Source organism: Acanthochromis polyacanthus, chromosome 6, assembly GCF_021347895.1.
Source record: "Acanthochromis polyacanthus isolate Apoly-LR-REF ecotype Palm Island chromosome 6, KAUST_Apoly_ChrSc, whole genome shotgun sequence".
Lineage (NCBI taxonomy): Eukaryota > Metazoa > Chordata > Actinopteri > Pomacentridae > Acanthochromis > Acanthochromis polyacanthus.
In genome coordinates, this window is record NC_067118.1 from 36,513,592 (window position 1) to 36,535,262 (window position 21,671).

The 21,671-nt window shown below is 40.6% G+C and overlaps 1 protein-coding gene across 2 annotated transcripts in view; it reads left to right on the forward strand.

The window, feature by feature from the left end:
* The first annotated feature begins 374 nt into the window (after positions 1 to 374).
* lrp1ab (low density lipoprotein receptor-related protein 1Ab) overlaps positions 375 to 21,671 on the forward strand; it is a 106,994-nt gene continuing 85,697 nt past the window's right edge. The window contains exons 1-2 of one of the 2 annotated variants that reach the window (XM_051950162.1): positions 375 to 1,053; positions 14,291 to 14,431. In XM_051950162.1, the coding sequence (XP_051806122.1) occupies positions 981 to 1,053; positions 14,291 to 14,431 (214 nt within the window). In that variant the 5' untranslated portion in view covers positions 375 to 980. The remainder of the gene's footprint in view (positions 1,054 to 14,290; positions 14,432 to 21,671) is intronic. The other variant, XM_051950163.1, reaches the window with a different exon arrangement.

Genomic DNA, 21,671 nt, shown 5'->3' on the forward strand with positions numbered 1-21,671 from the left:
TTTAACATAAATTTCCATAGTGAGGGATCAATATAGTTTACCTTGTTTATATGAAGTTTGGGATAGCCTGATTTTAAATGGTAGGGAGCACACTTTTGTTCAATTGGCTGTTTGAAATTTTGTCTTTAATTTTGTGGACAGGCAAAAATAAAATAAAAAAAAAAATCTGTGGAAATATTGAGCCAACATGGCAGATCTCGGAGCCCCAGTTGCAGCCCCACCTCTCTCTCTCTCTCTCTCTCTCTCTCTCTCTCTCTCTCTCTCTCTCTCTCTCTCTCTCCCACTCCCACCTCCACTGTTCACGAAAAAGCCCGTGAAATAAGAGAAAAGGAGGTGTGTTGGAGCATGCGCAGAGAGGGGGTCGTCGCTTAGTTATCCCATATTTGAGGAGTCGGGCGTTACGTCACGGGCTCGTCCACGGTGCTGCTGGGGCTTGAGAGATTGACCATCCACTCATGCAGGCACAAGCACGGGGAGACACGGGGCGACACCGACGGCGAGAAAAAACGCGTCCACCTTTTCAATCCTCTCTGCCACTTCGCCGCGGAATGAGCTGAGCGGCGCCGGGCGGCTGCAGGGCTTCTTCTTCTGTTCCGACTGGACGACCCCGGTGTGGCATGGTGTGGTGAAAGCACGGAGCCCACCGACACGCAGCAGCTTTCCCTCCCCGTGCATCATGTTTGGATGCCGATAATCAATTAGAAATATACATGAGTGTGCTGCTCCATCGCCTATAGCCTCGCCGGGCTGTAGCCAGACCCCTTAGATTCGTGCAGAAGCCCCCTCCGTGTGAAGCGGCCACCGTGCGGGGCTGAGAGAGGGTGCAGCCGGGCGGACAATCGCACACCGGACCCGCTGAAGGAAGAAGAGGGGTTCGGATGAGGTGCTCGATCGGGCTGTTTGCTTCCAGAAATCCAGCCAACTTTTCATCTATTCCCTTCTAACAGCGGTGCCGTCGGAGGGGGGGCATTGCTCCGGAGATGGCGATGAGGTTGCTCTACTTGGGATTTATACTCTGCTCGGGGATCTTCTCTCCTAACGGTGCAACCGTAGGTAAGAAGCCTGTTGTTGTGTTATCTTGCATTGTGATACTCGGGCAAAGCATGAGCCACTTTTAACCCCCTCCTCTCTTTCCTTGCAAATGCATCAGGGCCCATAGTTGGAGGCTCACACACACAAAAAAACAAAAACAAAATCGGCTCATGATAACACAGAGGCTCTTTCAGACATCGATCATGATAGAAAAGCATTGAAATCGGAGAAAGCAGCGCACAAATATTGTTGTTTTTTAGCCTTAAAAATGTGTCTGCGTTGTGTAGCAGGGCTCCAGTGTGAGCAGACAGTGTGAGAGGGCCTCCCTGTGAGGATAGCGTACACTGGGGTTATTCACTGCTGGAATATTCAGCAGGTAAAAGGCAACACATGCATGAGCGACCTATTTAAACAAAAAAAAACTGCATCATATCTGATCGACTGCGACAAAAACAGCGCACAACTCCTCATTATGGCTTAGCTGATAGCCACCATTCAAGCCAAACCTGCTGCTTCTTCTAATTCACAAAAAAAAAAAAAAAAATCCACAATCAGCACACCTGACTTCCATATCAAACCTGTGGGATCCGTTTGCTTAAGATCAGCTTTCATGTTTGTTTTCAGTCAGTTGGCGCAGATGAAAACAACAGTTGTGTCTGCTGGCTCTTAATGGCGCGGCTTGTCCCGACGTGCAGCGTCAGTTTACTGCCTGGGAATCGCGGTTTATTGGTGACAGCCAGGTAGCTCCTGTCTGAAGTGAAGAATCGTGCACGGAGCTCCCCTGGATTCTCTAAATCCCCGAGTGCAATAATGAGGCATCAAATGCACCATTGCTTTTGTGACAGTGCAATGCAGACCTGTTGATTTTTACTGCAGGGAAAGGTGGAAAATTGCACTTTTTTCTTCATCTCATCTCATCTACACTCACATGAAGGCTTAAAAACTCATGCACGAGCACTGATGCCATGTCCAGCTGTGATCTGACTGCACTGGATGGATATATGTGACATCAATGTGAAGTAACACATGAAAAAAGTCTCCATTCTTGCCTCCTACAAAAACAAAACTCGAGGACAGCTTTGTGTTGGAAGATCTTATATAAGTTTCATTAGAGTTTAGTGGAGGGAGAGCCATAGCTGAGGTTACATACAGGAGAGGGGAAGCTCCTCCCTCCTCCTCCTCCTCCTCCATCAGTATGTAACATCTGGACACAGGGAGACCATTAATCCAACTTAGACTCAACTGAAAGGGGTGGGTGGGAGGGTAGGCTGAAGAGCTCGGGGTGAGGGAGGGTGAAGCAAAAAAAAAAAAAAAACTTCACCAAGAGTCAAGTCTTGGAGTTGACACATAGTTACATCACGGAGAGTTTGGGATGGAAGCGATGGGATGTATGTGAGTTATGTCATTAGTACCAGTTCATTTACCAGCGTCCCATTGGAGGACCAGAGGGAGGGGAAGTGACTGGATACCAAAAATTAAGTTAATTAATAGATAGAGCTCTCTGATATTGGTCTTGAAAGTTGAAAAGAGTATTGAAAAGAATGCCAAAGTGTATTCCAGCAAGCACAATACTTGGAGCCGTCTAGATCTTGTGAAGTCGTGAGAGAAGATGAGTAAACCTGAACACAATTTGAACCGAAGCTAGCTTCTGATGTATGATTACGAAACATCTCGGCCAGTCACAATTCATAAAGCCCAAAGAGAGACATTCAGATTGATTTTGAGTTCTACATCTGTTCATTTAACACTGCAGCAGAAGTAGAAAAAGCAGCAAATTTTAACATTTGAGAAGCTGGAACATGAAACCTTTTGCATTTTATTTCTAAAATTAATAAGTGAGATGAGAGATGACAAGATGAGTCATTCATTAGACATTTCACCGGCAGCCATTGTGATCAAAAATATTACAAAATTCTAAAGTTTCAGCTTCTTCATTGTAAGGACTGGGTGTTTTCTCTGTTATATATGATGCTTGTTGTATTAAAATGAGTATTACTGGTTTTAACAGTTCAGCATTGGGAAGATTGCAATGAGGTGTTTTTGCAATTTTCTGACAATTTATTGACAAAGTGATTGATCAAAGAACAATTTCGCAAAATAAATAATAATGAAAATGATTCTAAGTTGCAACCCTGATCGATTAAAGTTGTTGCTGATTAAGTGGTGAGCAGCTGATTAAACCACTGACTTATTGTTTCAGCTATACTTGACATTGCAGTCACTGTAATTGGGAATCAAGTGGCTTGTCATTTCAGCAGTTTGATTTCAACTCTTAGCTTAGAAAACAGATTTTCATTTGCTGGTGAATTGCAAACATGCCACATTTCAAGAAGCTAAATGGTCCAATGTGGTGTGCCTCGGCTCTCTACATACAGTTAGAAAGTATCCTGAGCGTGCATATACGATCTCAAACAACCTTCAGAGGGCGAAGAATCCCGTTGGTGAAATGTTTAAATGTGGGTCAGAGGCTAAAAAGGTTGAATTCCTGAGGAGTCCGCACTCTGTTTGCCTGACCCTTTTAATGGGACCTTTTCCTCAGAACTGTCACTGGAAACATCTGCTGGAAAAATTCAGCATCCTCCATACAAATTCAACAGATAATAGAACTCGGATTGCTCTCTTCAGCCTTTCCAAGTGGAGGTCACCGGGGAGTGGTTTTTGTAACTTCTACGCCTGAGGCTGTGTGTTGACTGCAAACTTATCAGGTGGCACAGATTATCCCCAAAATGATTTTCTGCCATTCAGAATCTTCACACACACACACCAAAAAGCAACAGGATTAAAAGAAGTACTTGCAGTGAAATACAACCAGGTGTCCAGTTTCGATACATTCTTTGGCTTGTGCGTGATATTTTATATAAAGCTTATGTGCAGGTGTTTTGCATTTTGCTCCTCTGAACCGAGTGAAAATATTCGCGAAATGATGATAGCAGACGGTGGTATTGTTGACTGCAGTCGGCGGAAAGATCCCCTTTTTATCCCTCCACTTCCTGCACTGCATTGCAATCAACTGTGACTAGAAGGTAAAACCAGATTAACATAAATGTCTTCAGTGTTGTTGCCCACATACTGAAGGCGTGAGACCGCAGTGTTTGTTGACTGTGAATAGCAGGGGTGTACTGTAATTGGTGTTTTCTGCAAGCTACATCACTGTTTATCCTGTTTAGCTCCTAAGACCCCAAAAGGAATGGATTGGCTTTAACCAAATAGAGTGTGTGGGTTTGTGTTAATTCCGCTCTCTAAGATTCGCTGGGTTTTTGATTAAATCAGGCCCTCTAGGCTTTTTAGTTTCTGTTTCTTTCCAATGTTAATATGGTGACGTCTCTGAGAAATTCGATTTTTTTTTTATTTGAACAGGCAGAACATGAACAAAACACATTTTAGTAATAAAGACAAAGCTGTTCAAACGTTGCAAAGATTAGAAGCTTTTGCTTTACATCTGGTACAGCTGTGAGAAGACAGGGTTTTGTTGCTCCTGTTTTATTTGATGGTGAACTCAACACTTGATGCTTGGAGTTGGCCACCCAGGAGACTTTCAGCTGCAGATCTTTGTGTGTCGGTCTTGTTGTCTTCACCAGATCATGCACACGTGTGCTCAGATGTCGGCAGTATTGCTAACTTCGTGCTTGACTGGAGAATCGATTGATCTCAGGGACTCTTGGCTGCTTTCACACCTGGTCAGAGGAGAGGATCAGATATATGGAGATAAGATTTCAATTTCATGGCCTGCTGCAATGTGTGAAAGCTGTTTACTTTGATCAAAGTCACGGTGCTTGGTCTCATTGGATTGTAAGCGCATGTGTAGCAAACTTTTATGGTGTTAGTTGCAAAGATACTGAGTCTGTGTAAACAGTACTTATATCTAAGGGAATAGCAACATTGGGAAAAAAAATCACTAAGGATTGTCAAATGCTTTTCAAAATTTGGAATATATTTAGACCAGTTCAGTAAACTCTTGTTTTGTATTGCCTACAAAAAGCTTTTAAAAATTGATTAGTACCTAAGAAAATATCACTGCTTTTGGGACGAGATCCAAACTATATATTATATCAATTTCAGGGATTTTTTCATATTGTTGTAGATATCAATTTAATTTCTATGGATGTGCATGGATAGACTTCTCTGAATAATAATAATAATCATGATAATTAGAATCCTAGTTGTAACAGTAATAATCGTAATTTTTGTTTATTAAATCCTTTATAAAAAGAAGAAAATTTCCGCTCTGCAGGATCAATAAAGGTTTAATCTATCTGTCTAATCTATCTTGAAGCAATTTGCAAAGCATTTTACATACCATTAAAACGACAAGCAACAGTTCAAGGATATCACAGTAAAACACAATGTAAGACGCTAATACAAGCTGTGAAATCAATAAAAGCGAGTGTAAAATAGTGAACTTTTGAAAGTAAAAAAATGTGTTAACTCTTCCAGAAGATCATTCCACACCTGAGGGGCCCAAAAATATAAGGTTCAGTCACATTTGTTTTTAAAGTTTGAGGAAGGAATGGGTAGCCGTGACCTACCAAAGGATCTCGGGTTGCATTTCAGCTTGTAGAAGGTCAGAAGGTCGGCCGTATATTCTGGAGCTAACCCTGTACAAGCCTTAAAATGATCAATAGAATTTAAACGTCTATTCTTAAACAGCCTGGAAACCGGTGAAGTGAGTTGCTTTTGTTCTCTCCTGTTGGGCCAAGTTATGAGTCTGGCTGTAGCAATTTGAATTGGTTTGAGTTTAGTAAGGTTTTGTTGTGTGAGGCAAGAGAACAGCGTATTTTAGTAATGTTACTGTGATGGAGTGAATGCATTAATTACTGTTTGCAAGTTCTTGGAAGGTATAAATAACTTGAGTTTTGAAAGTTTATCAAAGATGGTAAGCAGTGTGGGAAGGAAGTGCATCAAATGATAGCATAGAAATGGGAAAAACTAGTGGCTCAAGAGCAGGACCCTGTGGAACTCCATAATTTAGGTGATCAGGAGCTAATGGATAATTCCAAATTTACACCCTGAAAGATGAGAATAGAACCAATCTAAATAATATAAAGCTGAAATGCCCACCATTGTTTAAAATGTGTTTTTTCATTGAAATTCACAGAAAATGCTATGGTCAACGGTGTCAGAAGCTGCAGACTGACCCAACAGGAGTAAAACATTAGCTATAACCAAGTGATTCAAAATCCAAACAAGTGTAGTTTCTGTGTTGTGACCTCCCCTTGTTACCATTTATAAAAGAAATTGACCTACTCTACTACAATTATTTTCTAGGAAGGTTGCAAGAAATGACAGATTAGAGATCGGACAGAAATGATCAAGAATATCTTGAACATGTGTTTTGAAAGAAGAGGTTGTCCTACTGTTTTTCCAAAAGTCTAAGTCCAGATGACAGCGAGGGGTTGAATAATGTCACCAGAAACTGACAAGTTATGAGAAGGGTTTCTGTCAGAAAGTTTGTAGGAACTGTGTCAAGAAAGCAACAAGAGAGTTCTTGACTTAGGCAAAGGTTTCATTTACATTTTCAATTGTTCATTTTTCCAAGGAGGTCAACTCCTTTTCTTAAAATGCAATGGCCCATAACCAGTTAGATGAACTCTGTGGTTCCCAAGAAAACAACCAAGACTGAAAACATAACTTGTCAGTGTCCACAGATGCTACGTCAAAGTGAAGTAAGTGGAAAGAAGCGGAGTTGTTCTCTCATTGTGGCACAATTATGCTCTGTACACTTTAATTTTTCCAGTACAAACTGTTCATTAGATGAGTTAAGTCTTCCATGCTGGCACTGTGGCATCAGCTGCTTTCTCAGATGGCCTAAAGAACATCCATGACGACTTGGCATCTTTTGTTTCACAGTCAAGTTTCATGATCTCACCACTCAACAAAGAGGTCATCTGTTAAGATGTGAAGTGGATGACAACTCATTTGTGTATTGTTTATGAGTCATTCCTAGCGATTATTGAACCAGTAACATTCCTGCCTCCTTTAGAGTGAGTCTAATGAGGGATTCACAGCGATCCACGCACACTAAATCACACAAACAACCATCCTTCAGCTCAAGTAAATACTCCTTATTTAGGAACATGGTGAATTTATTCCCTTTTCCTACCCTTTTGCTGGCAGCTTCAAAGGACAGGAGCAAGCCCACATTTACAATCATCCGAGTTGCACTGAATGCCTCAATTTATGTGGTCCGGCCTTCATTTTGTGGCTCCTGTATTCTGTTTTCATAACAGCCGAATCTGGGTTGACTTTTCCCCACACAGAGCTACGCTATGCGGAGACTACAGGGTCAGTGTGAAGACCTCTGCTTCAGCGGCATCATGAGCCTATTTCCATTTATCTTTCATGCCCATCGATCGCGCTCACTCAGTGTATGTCTTTTTACGGTGCTGCATTTTACTGCTTTTGCCTGCGACGTCCTGCAGAGCCTCATCAGGTTACCTCCGAGGTCAAAGCTGAACCCTTTTGTTGTGCAATGACACAAAAACAAGGCTTTCAGGCACTAGAGTAGGCACTCACTCAACGCAGTCTTCTGCTGTTTATGCACGTTCAACCTCTTTGAAGATGGCTATTGCATTTTAGAAGGTGAATAGCCCATAGATATTATATGAGCACCGTGAGCTGGGTTTAAGTGCCTTGATGCCTGGCTGTGACTCGGCTCGCACAAAGCTAAGTAGTTGTTTCCACTGGATGGGCAGTGCACAGTGTGACCATTGAAGAAGTTGTTTCAAAGGCTGCTGCTGTTGCTAAATTAGGGCTTTACATTAGACCATGTTTATTACACTTTTATCCATTCGTGCCTATTAGTGTCCTGTACATTCAACCCTCTTCCACCTAAAAGGCTCTTATTTTGGTAAAAAAACAAAAAAAAACAAGCAAGCCTCCATCTGAATAATTAATACAGTGCACAGATTTCGAATAACAACTTCTCCCTGCCCTCATTCTGCTCCCCGTGGTCCGTGTTTGGTCTTAATTGTTCCTTGAAATGCTTGGATTCTGGCTTTGAAATCCTGCTAAACCGAGCACAGAGAAATCACTTCAAAACTTGACCTCAGGGTTCTAATTACACACTGTAGTCTAGTTACTTTTCCTTTTTTTTCCCCCACTCCCTGAAAGACCTGCATTTCACAATCCTGGGCCAGAAAGGCAGAAGTGATGGTTGACGAGAAACAGTCCAGGTTTCATTCTTACTTTCTCATGTCGCTGTCATTGCACCCAGCAAGACTACAGAGAGCCAGAATCCCATTTATTTATTCATTCAAGTCATTTCCGTTCCCCCATTTGTACTGTTATCTTTTAACAGCATTTAATAGAATCCATGCTCTATTGCTCAGCCTCAAAATTATCCACAAGGGCATTGGGTTGGGTTGAATATGTGCTCAGTGTTCAAGGCTTGTGCTTGTGGGACAAAAAGTAAATTTCATACATCAAATTGTTTGGCGAACATTCGAGTTGAGTCTGTGTGTTTGTTGAGGACGCTCATTGTGATGGTAGTGTGGTGTTTTGTTTTTTTTAACTAAACCAAACTTGCAGTACATATCACAGCCAAATGGAACCATCTCTCACACTTTGTATATTAACTCTCTGGCACCAGAGAAGAAGCCGAGCAACAAGTACTTCTCCCTTGAATTCAAAAGCCTGTGCTGTTTGGTTTCTTTTAAAAAACCTAGCTGTTCGTCTGTAACAGATTGTCTTTTTCAGGCGAAGCTATACACATGAAACCAATTAGAAGGTGCTGGAATGTGCTGCGTGGATCTGGAGTTGATCTGTGGAGAACGGATGGCCATATTGAGGCAGACAGATCTGGGTGGAGGGGGGGGAAAGTGGGTCACTGTTGCGTCCCAGCTGGTGACGGTGTCTGGAGGCCTCCATCATTTTGGCTGCGGAATCGGTGCCACAACACTATTTACTCGCCGCCTCATCCTGTTCCATCCCACAGTGTCTCTTTTGACCTGTGAGATTGCTTTAAAATAATTTTAGGTTACATAAAACACAAAATTGCACTTAAATTCCTTCGTGCACATGAAGGGAAGGTTTTGTTCCTTTTATTTCAGGGGGGGAAGTTTCTATATGAGTCGGGGCTCTGTGTACATTTATGCATTTGCTCATTCGCTCGTGTTTAATGCCTTTTACCACGCACAGTGCTTGGGGGGGAAATTCAGAATGCTCTGTTTAAACAGTGCAGAGCTCCAGTGGGCCTGCATAAGGAAATACAGTGTGTGCTCCATACAACTGGCAGTATGCTCAAAGTCAAACCAAGTCGGCCAACTGGAGCCCGGGCATCCACATACCAGGAAGTAACGCAGTGATTTACGGCATTATGTGTATGTCAACTCGGGATTTAAACATTTGTTCAGTAGATCTTTTAATGACAACACCACGGAGGAGCTTGTGAGTCACTTTAGCTTCTCTTTGGCAATCATGCTTAGCCCATTATTCCCCTCCTCAGAGCACCAAAAAAGGGCGAGCGTACTTGTTGAATTATAGCAATTAAAAAAATAAATCCCACATCTCTGCTTCATGCTACTCATTCCATGTAGACTTAGGTTTCATTGGCCCAACTCATGACTTCACAGTGACTTCTCAATTTGACATTGTAATGAGGAAAGAAAGTGGGATTCCAGTCTGATTTCTAAGTTTGGCACAAATCTCCTCATTCAGTGTCCTTGAATTTGTCCTTCTCCAAGTGAGAGCTTGGAATCCATTGGAGGAGAAAAAAAATAATTTGAGGAGAAACACTAATCCCATTTCTGGACAAATACTCAAGACATTTTCGCAGAGTACTGGACTCCATTTTTGGGCTTATCGTCGTCTCAATGACTTTCTCAGCATTCATATTTAATGCCTTTACCATATCGCTCTCCTGTAAAGATATTTTAAATGATATACACTTCCAGGGCAACAGATTGTAACTGCATCAGGGTGACAGAGACACACAGTGAGTTTTTTTTTTTTTTTTTTGCGGAAGACAGCTGTTTTTAGAACGTGCTTCAGGAAAGACAGCCAAATAAAGATTTTTGTGCATGGTGCAGCTTCTGTTCAGGAATAGATTTTCCAATAGCGCTTTCAAAGTTGCTGTAACTGAACAATGGTGTGAAGCTCAGCACTCTTGAGGGTTTCGATTAAGGCTGCGAAACTTTGTTTTCTCGTGTTTCTCTCTAATTAGGTGCATTTTTGCGCTAGTAGAGACCCACAGGATGGTTGTTTTTGTCAAGCTATCTGAATGTGGAAGGGATGTGTTTTTCATGTCTGATCTTTTTAAAGTTGCACGCAACAGAAGAGGAAGTTATTATTTTTATTTATTTATCTTTTTAAATCTGATAATCCTCTTGTTTTGTGATTCGGATATTTTACTGCTGTGGGATTTCCCACCGTTTAGTCACAGCAGCGTGATCAAGTTGCCATTCAGCTGTGGCAGGAAATGCTTCACTTTGAATGGTATTATCAGGCGAGAACTCTTTTGGAAGCGAGCACTCTGGGCTTAAACGAGTTCATGTAAGCAGAGTATGTACCTTGATTCAATGGGATTGGTGTTTGCTGCCGGTCCGGTCCCAGGAGGCTAAATAAAGGCCTTTCTTATTGGCTTTTGTAGGTAGAAAAGACTTGAATGCTTTAACATCACGGCCTGATTTGGACCCCCCCAAAATTGTCAGCATTTTGGCAGTAACTTTGGAAAAACAGTGACTTTGCAGACTGAATTAACAATTCACATCTCTGTTTGGGATATTTCAGTGGGCTTTGAAAGAGGAGCGCTGAAGGGGAGGGCTGCCAGTCTTTGCCCCGGTCTCCAACCCCTCCTCAGCCACAACCTCCAATTAGGCTTAGAGGTTCTCCCCTCTGCGGTCGTTTCATGCTGGTGTGTAAAGCGACGATAAAATTAGAACCCACAATGTTTTATTTCCAGTTTTATGCCCACTCATAGGGAACAACTGGTTCAGCCCAGTTGGTTCACACAGGGACCAGAGAGTCTGAGGGAATGCCTTCACATAGCGGAGGGTTCAATGCTTTCAGTCATTTCAGCTCAGGGCCCAGTCAGTATGGCTGCTGCTTTGGTTGTAGGCTGTTGAGGCAGATTAAATGGCAACATATAAGGACGGGCAAATCCTGTGTGTTTACCACCAGCCCAAATGCACCAGGACATTGGTAAACTGAAAGGAGGCAAATCTAACAAGTTGGCTTGAGGCCAGTTTGTCTCGATCTCATTCCTTCACCGAGGGCTTGGGCGTGTGCATGTTGTCTTTTCTGAGTCAGTGGTCTCGTCCATGCCTCTACAGCTCTCTCTCACTCTCAGATTTTACATCCTGTCATATCTTTATGACATTTAATAGACTCTGAGGCGTGATGTCTCTAAGCTGAGTGTAAATCTTATCCTCTTGCATCACTTGATTTCTTTTTTCTAAGTCTTGCTCCTGCCGTTGTGTAAACACTGGACTGGGGCTGCAGCCGTGCATTTTAAAATCCAGCCCTCTTTTATTCTTAATCTCCTCGAGTATCACGGTGTTGTTCATATTATGATAATACTGCGATTTGATCCCTGCTACCTTTCAGCTTCTAATTGTATCCACAAAAACATGACACTCACACGTCCTATTGTGTTCCTTAAACATACGCTTCGCTGTCAGATGAAAAAGACCAGGGGCTAAACCCCTTAGTCTGACAGTCAAAGGGAACGTGATTGCAATGATACACTAGCCTCATGCTCTCTTGTGATTTCAGTCACATCCCAGCCCTCTTGCGGTGCACCCCCACCACCACCCACCCCAAACACCTCCCTGCCTGCCAAGTACATAGGGAGGCAAGTCATCCAGGGCGAGCGAGGGCTCAGTCTCTGCAGAGAATCACAATGAGACCTTTGGTGCTGTCCTTCCCAGAGCAACGCTGCACAGCAGTACAGTAACAGCAGCCTGCTCGCTCAAATTGGCCATTGTGGTCTGCTTTTCATTGTGTGCGACATTTTTGACGATTCACAAGAAAAGAAAGCATTTCCCTTGTATACATCTGGCAACCTATTTTCATTCCTCGGTATATTGAGGGGAAAATGTGGACTTAGAATGTCAGGTTTCTTCACATCTGTTTTTGAATGAAGATGAAAATGTACTCTCTTAGTATTATTTTTTTCTTATAATTGGTTCAATTTAAAGGGCCACTTCAACTAAATTACAAAAAAACATCTAAGCTCCTGATGATGTGTAGCCTTGCATTCCTTATAGATGAATACACTGGAAAAAAATGCCCCCTCAAAACAAGAAAAAAAACTTATTTCAAAGGACTTTTACCTTGACATAAGTGAAAAAAAATCTGCCAATAGAACAAGGGAAAATGGTTTAGTAGGATTTCTTGAAATAAGATATGACATTTAGAATATTGAGATCTTAAAATTAGCTGAAAAACTTATTTTAAGCTGTATTTTACCAGGATTGTCAAGCTTAGGTGCCTTAACCCTCCTGTTGTCTTCATTTAAGGCACCAAAAAAACATTGTTGCCTTGAAAATATGCAAAAAATTCCCCAAATTTATAAAAAAAAATTAGCAAAATCTTCAGGAAGAAAATTCCTTAAAAATTTCCCTTAAAAGTTTTATTTTAAAAAATCCCCAAATTTGGAAAGAAATAAAAATGTAAAACATAAAAAAGAAAATTGTAAATGTTTTCAAAAAAATGAATAAAAATCTTCCAAAAAATCCTAAAAATATCTAAAATGATTACACACACACACACACACACACACACACACACACACACACACACACACACACACACACACACATATATATATTTATATATCAGTAAAACTTCTAATATTTTCTTTAAGAACATTAAATAAATCGACCAAAACCCAGTGAAATTCGCTGGATTTTTTTCTGAATGTTCTTAAAAATATATTTTTTTGAACATTTTTTCCCATCAAAAAATGTTCAAAAATTTCTCAAACAAATTTGAAAATATGGAAGTTTTCACTGTGAAATTAATTTTTTCCCACATTTTCAAACTTTACAACAGGCCAATTTGACCCACAGGACGACACGAGGGTTAAAACAAGATAATTTCCGCATTGTTTGACTTAACAAGATATTTTAGATGCGTTGTCTTAAAACAAGTCCCATCTTGCTGAAATGTCACTTGTGAATTTATCTTAAATCAAGTGGGATGAGACATTTTGACTAAAAATAAGACAAACAGACTTGGTAAGATTTTGAATTTTTACAGTGTAGAATTCCACTCATGGGTGCTTGAAGCTTTTAAACCTAATCTTTTAAAATTTTAAAGAGATCCAGCCAGTTTTCATTCAATCTGCTTTCAGCTGGTAAAAATAGCCCCTGTGAAAATTGATAAGGTAATAGCTTTTCAATGCGGCCAGCAGGGTAATTCAGTTTGCCTCCTGGCTGAATTGTGGAAGAGGCAGAAATCTCAAGGAAAAAAGAAACACAAGGAAATGAAACTGAAACTATCTTTATTGCTAGATACCACTTGAAGTAAGTGAGAAAATGTGTTTCCTTTTTTGTAATTTGGATGAAATGACCCCAAGAGTCAATTTTCGAATAAGCGGCAAATTTTGGCGCTGACAGGCCGGTGCGGCGCCGTGAAGGTAGAGCTCCATTTGAACGGGTTTTTTTTCTCCGAGTCAAAGCTTGTCAGCGGTGTCGGAGCGCTGACGGGTCGTGAGCGTTGCTGTGGTACACCTCAACAATCTGTGCTGACTGGCTGCCCAGAACTACCATGCTCTGCAGTTTCCCATGGGTCAGATGGTGATTGAATGCCCAGTTATGTCTTAGCTGTGACACATGAAAGAGCCTCTGTGGTGAGACTTGAAAAACACCTTAAGAGCAATAAAAAAAAAGGCAGAAAGAAATTAGATGTCCTTAAGAAGGGAAACAACAAACAAACCCAGAACTACAAGGCGCCACTGTTGGTTATAAACTTGTAGAGGAGTTGTTTTTTTTTCTGCATAGAGTTGGCCTGTAGGTCTTTTGACACAAAAACGTCATTGTAAACTTAGGTTGACCCTTCCACGTTGCTTTGCCCCTCTGAGGTAAAAATCTATGTTGCTTGAAGTTGGAAATTTCCTATGTAGATTCTGCAGAACTGCTGAGAAACAGAAACGTGACAAATTGAATGAAACGTTTGCTTTCATGGTGAAATTTCTCCGACTGGTGGCATGAGGCTTTCTTTTTAAATGTATTTGTGATTTGAAAGCATTTCCAGGCGCGGTGGCTTTTTTCTTGATGACACATCAGCTTTTCCCTGCCTTTTTTTTTTTTTTTTCCAGCTCCCAAAGTTGATGACCAGCCCAAGACTTGCAGCTCTAAGCAGTTTGTATGTAAGGACCAAGTGACCTGCATCTCCAAAGGTTGGCGCTGCGATGGGGAGAAGGACTGTCCGGATGGCTCGGACGAATCACCAGATATCTGTAAGTGTGCCTGCGTGAAAAGCTACTGTCTGTCTCCCAGCAGGCGTCAGTCTTCAGCTCTCGTGAGAATTGCTGCAAGTCACGAAATATTTAACTATTTTGCAAATGACGAACCTTTTAAAAAATGTGTTTTGCAGTTTTCTTCCTCCACATGATGCTATAAGGCATCCGAATTAAATTACTACCTGTAAATGGCTCGAACACTACAAAAACCCAAAATCTTACCAAGTTTATTTGTCTTATTTTTAGTCAAATTGTCTCATCCCACTTGATTTAAGATAAATTCACTTAACAAGTGACGTTTCAGCAAGATGGAGGGACTTGTTTTAAGACAATGTATCTTAAATATCCTGTTAAGTCAAACAATGCGGAAATTATCTTGTTTTAGCCCTCATGTGGTCCTGCGGGTCAAATTGACCCCTTTCACAGCAAGAACTTCCACATTTTCAATATTTTTGGGGACATTTTTAAATATTTTTTAATGGGAAAAAAAAAAGAAATGTTGAAAAAATGTTTCTTTGAGAACATTCACAAAAAAATCAACCAAAATCCAGCAAAAATCACTGGATTTTAGTAGATTTTTCTGTGAATGTTCTTAACCCTTTAAACTTCAGTGTACCGCCGGCGGTACACCTACTAATTTGCATAGGAATTTCAAGAATGTCCGACGGGTGCAAACGCGATTATACAAACACTATACACCGATGGAAAGCTTAGATTCTCATGAATCCGCCGGTATAAACCACTTTCAGATGCGATTACCACAGCGGGTGAGAAAAACACATTTGTCCGACAAAAACAAATATTCATCCATCCGTTCTCTATACACGGCTTCAAAGCACACAGCGCGACTCACATTTCCGGGTTTATTATTACACACAAAAAAAAAGATTCCACAAAAAACGGCCATAATCCAACCTTTTACATCAGATGACACAAGCCAGTAAACTATTTTGTCCAAAACATGTCCTGAAGTCGGTATAAAATCCCCGAATCGGTCGTTTTCAAGGAAATGCACCTCCCGATGCGCGTCCAATATTCCCCGTATTTTTCGTAATTTTTTTTATTTAAAAATAGAATATTAGCGATTTTAAAATAACCTTAAAATAAGTTTTACTAGCTAATTTTAAGATGTCAATATTCTAAATATTATATCTTATTTCAAGAAATCTTGCCAAGTCATTTTTCACTTGTTCTATTGGCAGATTTTTTTCCACTTATTTCAAGGTAAAAGTTTCTTGATATAAGTTTTTTTTTTTTCTTGCTTTGGGAGGGGCATTTTTTTCCAGTGAAGAGACAACAGCACACCACTCAGACACTTTAATTTGGGCCTGAGTGAGGAGGCAGGTTGTGCCCTTTCTGCAAAGGACGCTGCTCGGCTGAATTATTGCTCTTAGTGTTTAGTCTGCATGCTCAGGGATGTGTCTGCTCTTGTCTGGACTCTTGCGGGATCTGTGCAGTCGCAGAGAGTCCTGTCCCAACGACTCGCATCTGTCAGCCTCCCCATCCATAAACCGCGCGCTGGTAAAAGCCTTCCCTCTGTTTATAAGCAGGCACTAATGGTGATTTTACTGTCTGCGTGCACCACACCTTACATCTGTCATGCCACAAGTATTCTCGCTATAGTCTGGCACGCAGAGACAAGCAGCTGACACCCAGCGTTAAGGGGCTCGTTATTGTGGGTAAGACGCAATTTAGTATTAACACATAGCACCAGGGACTGAAAAAATGTGCGAAAGCTGAGATGCATTTTGATGCTGCGGTCACTGATGTATAAAATGCAAAATGTGAGTGTTGAAATGGAGAAAGTTAAATTACTTGGTGGAGTAATCTGCCCTCCTTTTCTGAATTAACCCTCCTGTTGTCTTCATTTATGAGCACCAAAAAATCCAGTTTCCTTGTCTGAAAAAAATCTCAAAAATTCAGCAAAAAAAATTCCCCAAATATTTGAAAATTTACAAAACCTTCAGGAAGAAAATTCCAATAATTCCTTAAAAGTTTTATTTTTAAAAAAAATCCTCCAAATTTGGTAAGAAATTTCTTGTAAATATTTTCAAAAAAAATTAGTAAAAATCGTCCAAAAAAAGTCCTAAAAATATTTAAAATGATTACATATATATCCGTAAAATTTCTATGTTCTTTAAGAAAATTCACAAAAAAAATCAACCAAAATCCAGCCAAATTTGGCTGGATTTTGGTTGATTTTTTTGTGAATGTTCTTAAGAAACATTTTTATCATTTGTTTTTTTCCCACCAATAAAAGTTCAAAGATTTCCCAAAATTGTTACACTGTTTCACTGTGAAAATGTATTTTTTTTTCCCCACATTTTCAAACTAAAACGGGCCCATTTTGACCTCCCGTACAACATTAGGGTTAAATATTGAAACGATTTGAACATAAACTTTTGCAAATCAGACCTAAAAGAAAATAGTAAACTAGAATTTGCTACTAACAGCTTAACTCTTTCTTACAGTAAGCTTAGCTAAAATTATTGGACAAAGGTTTTTTTTAGGAGGAAATAAAATCATCAATTTGATTTGTAAATAACAATCGCAGGAAAACACAGAACTTGAGGGATTTTATGCAAGTGTGCCCCAACTGATTTATCCAAGCAAGCCGTGGTCATTCAATTTCTTCCCTTTTCTGCTAAGCAATTGAACTGAGTGAATTTTCTGTAGCACTTATGTAATTTGATGACACAGACAATGGTGTGATTCATCTTCTGCAGGGAGGGATGGAGAGCCGCGTTTCACCAGAACATCAAGATATGTTCTGCTCAATTACCCACTTTCCACGGCCTCTGCTCTGTCGTTTTACCTTCAGTTAAGGCGCTTCTTGTTAGTTTTTTGATTTGGTCGTAATAAAACGCCTCTTACTGCAATTAATGCACTTTCTCTCCGCACAGCGTCACGTGTTTGCCGTCTAACAAGCGCAGTCAGAGGCAAGGCACTTTTTAAGTATCACAATGAAAGGCAGCCAGACTGTGATTTTATCCACAGTCGTTTAGTTGATCCATCCATTAAGTCTGAGTAGTGTTTAGACTGGAGGGCTGCAGATAAAGCTACAGAGAGAATGGGCCCGAGCCAGCGTAGATGGAGACAGGAGGGCTTGGAGGAGTATCGCTCTGGAGGTTATTTAAAATCCTCCTCTGACTCAGAGGAATGGAAAAGTCTTTTTCTCTGTATCCTGGCTTTTCCATTCATGGGGTGAAACAGTTTGCAGGTCATCGGCCCGCTTACTCCCCTACTGGACAGCATCATGAGAGGCAATCTAGCCAGCGAGCTGTAAACAAGGCTGCTCGCGGCTGAGCCTTTGTGGGAAGCGCAGATATAAAAGCAGGCTTTGATCCGTCTTTAAGGGGGACTGAAATCTGGATCCGCTGCATTAGCTTTTTGCTGATGTGTTTTTTTATTTTGAAAAGTTCAAGGTATCATCTGCTCACCCGCTGCTTTTTTTTTTATCAGCTGCAAAGTTTACAAAAGGAGTTGAACTTTCACTTTAAAAGCTGTGTTTATGACAGTCAGAAAATTCCAAGAAATTCCCTGCTCTCTCGACTTTTGTTCCAACATGCCCCCAAACCACAGTCTAATTTTGTGTGTTAATGTTGATGTGAAATAGAGTGCTGCACGCTGCTATAATTACCACATTTTATGGAGTTTAGGTTAATTACTAACTGCAGACTCGGTTTGCAAAGATACACTCGGAGAGATATCGCAAGACAAAGACATTTTTCCTCTTTTCTTACTCCTTCTACTCCTCTGTTGCTCTTACCCCGCCCTACCCCCCTCCTTCTTGGCTGTACTCTTGTCCTGTTGTGGGATTGCCCCACAGTCTGGCTGTCCTGTAAATCATAGACTGTCACTGCAGGCAGTGCTTGCAGTCAACGCAGAGCTTTGGTTCTTTAACAGACTTTTACAAGATTTTAAAAGAGTGCAACAAAAGAATCTGCTTGTTTTATTCCACTCATCCTAAGGCTCAAGTGTTATCATGAAAACCACACAGCTGTAGCTTATCTGGTTGAAGCACCAGTTATTTTTTTTCCCCTTGTGCCGTGAATGCCACCTGTTTTGTTTACGATGATCGTGAATTCCCTCGCTGTCAGAGTGCTGGGTGTTGTAAATGTGTGCCTTTTGTCCGGATCTTTGATGCACACTTCTCGTATTCAAGCTGCAACAGTATCGTGCTGTCTGGAGGTCTAATTGCCTGTCGTTTCCAAACCCTTTGTCTAGGTTGTAATTACGTTGAGGAGCTACACTGGAAAAATGCCCCTCTCAAAACAAGGAAAAAAAAAACTTATTTCAAGGAACTTTTACCTTGAAATAAGTGAAATAAATCTTCTAATAGAACAAGTGAGAAATGTCTTGGTAAAAGTTCTTGAAATAAGATATGATATTTAGAATATTGAGATTTTAAAATTAGATGGGAAAACTTATTTTAGCTTTATTTTACCAGGATTGTCAAGCTTAGGTGTCTTAACCCTCCTGTTGTCCTCATTTACAGCACCAGAAAATATTGTTTCCTTGTCTGAAAAAAAATTCAAAAATCAGCAAAAAATTTCCCAAATTTATAAAAAATTTGCAAAATCTTCATTAAGAAAATCCCTTAAAAGTTTCCCTTAAAAGTTTTTTTTTTAAAATCCCCAAATTTGGCAAGAAATAATAATTTATAAAATAAAAAATCTATAAAAATTGTAAATATTTAATATAAATGAATAAAAATCTTCCAGACAAATCCTAAAAAAAATCTAAAGTGATTCCGTATATATCAGTAAAACTTCTAATATTTTCTTTAAGAACATTCACAGAAAAATCTACCAAAATCCAGTGAATTTCGCTGGATTTTGGTTGATTTTTATGTGAATGTTCTTAAAGAAACATTTTTTCAACATTTCTTTTTTTTTCCATTAAAAAATATTTAAAAATGTCCCCAAAAATATTGAAAATGTGGAAGTTCTTGCTGTGAAAGGGGTCAATTTGACCCGCAGGACCACATGAGGGCTAAAACAAGATAATTTCCACATTGTTTGACTTAACAGGATATTTAAGATGCATTGTCTTAAAACAAGTCCCTCCATCTGCTGAAATGTCACCTATTAAGCTTCAGTGTCCCGCCCGTGGGACACTTTGAGATCTGCATAAGCATTTCCTTAAATGTCTGAAGCTGCAAACGCGATTATACAAACACTATACACCGATGGAAAGCTTAGATTCTCATGAATCCGCCGGTATAAACCACTTTCAGATGTGATTACCACAGCAGGTAATATAAACACATTTGTCCGACAAACAACGAATATCCATCCATCCGTTCTCTATACACGGCTTCAACGTACACAGCGTGACTCACATTTCTGGGTTCATTATTACACACAGATGAAAATATTCCACAAAAAACGGCCATAATCCAACCTTTTACATCCAGATGAAACGAGCCAGTAAACTATTTTGCCCAAAACATGTCTTGAAGACGGTATATAATCCACGAATAGTTCGTTTTCAAGGAAATGCACCTCGCGATACACGTCCAATATTCCCTGTATTTCTCGTCATATTTTTATTTACAAATAAAATATTAGCGATTTTTTTGTACTGAAAATGGCTGGAATTGACTGCACCTTATAGGGCTACATGAATTTATCTTAAATCAAGTGGGATGAGACATTTTGACTAAAACTAAGACGAAATTTGACTTGGTCAAATTTGGAGTTTTTGCAGTGTAAACACAGACTTCTGCCACAGTAGTGGGGTTGTACCGTTGCATCTCATGAGGCTTTGACATGGTGTGGTTGAGGTTGATTCCGTGGGGTAAATGCGTTGTAAGCATCCTCTTCCTGTTTTCTTGTTTCATTTAAAGCGGCCCTGCAGCAGAGCCATGAGACAGTTCACGTACGGATGCACATTTTCATGGATTTGCATGAGTTGTCGTTATAAATGGACCAGCAGAGATGTGGACAGATTGCCAGCTGTAGGGCTGTCATAGTCATCAGACCCCCGGTGAGCATCTAGCCCTCGTAGCCCCCGGTGCACAGATAGCCATCAGCAGGCTGCCTGTACAGACTTCTGTCTGCAGGTGTGATCCTGTCATCCTCTCCCAGGGACTGCACTGACTCCCCCTCACTGCTCGGCTTCAACTGGCTTCAGACAAGTCATTCCACCTCAGTTACATCCAGGCTTAGGGCTCAGGAAGTGGTTGACATGGGCCCTCAGGACTGGAAGTTTATGCTCGGTGCTTCGTGCCGGCCTGATGCTTATTTTATGTTTCTGTAGGTAGTTGTTGTAGGTTGTCAGACTTATCTCTATCTGGCAGAGATAAAGTGTGATGCAGATGGGTTGGTCATAATATTTTGCATGGCTTTTGTTGCAGAAGGTAAGCAGACCGTGTCCACATGAGACGTGGGTCAAGAGATGTGGTTTCTGGGTTGTTTTGTGTACATGTTCGGCAGTGTTTAGTTGGGTGTATGTTTGTGCACACGGCTCTATTTTAGAGGTTGTTTCTTAGACATCTACAGCAGGTTAGAACCAAAAACAGAAGCAAATCCATTGACACTCGTAGCGCTAACAGGGTTCTCTGACACTCGTCACGATTCTTGCTGTTTCAGATCAGTATCACATCAGCAGTTTTTCATTTTTCAGTTTTTGTAGAGACAGGGAAAGAGCTGTAATGATGTCTTGACATTTTACAACAATAACCGGTGAAAACTTTTGGGGCTGATTTTTAGTGCATCCTCCAGTGAAATCTTTTAGTGCTTTTAACTTTTGACAACCCACAGCTTCAATTTTCTAAGCCATGCTGCTTACAGTTTTCTCTGGCTGCTGTTGTTAAAATAAAAAGTGCTGCGCTGTAACTTTGATTTCATTTCGCAGCTCTCTTGAAGCAGTTGGTGTTAAAAAAAAAAACACTGACTCCTTCTGTCTGTATGTCGAGTCTGTATGCAATTATGATTCTTGCGTGAACCACATTCATTGTGGTTGAGCCAGCGACTGGGAACAGATGTTTGTAAAAGCCTAGCATGTAAGCACTTTCTCCATCACAAGAAGCATTTGCCATGAAGGAATCCCTTTCAGCATAAAAAAAGCCTTATGCAACAATTGTCTGCGTCTAATTCCCTGTTAGACATTTAACCGCTGATTTAGCATGAAAATGTCCACCGGATGACTACAAAGCAGGGGGTGGAATGCATCTCAGTCATGCAAATACGCTGCTCCATCCACTGTTAGCCACCTCCATTCAGGGAGAGAA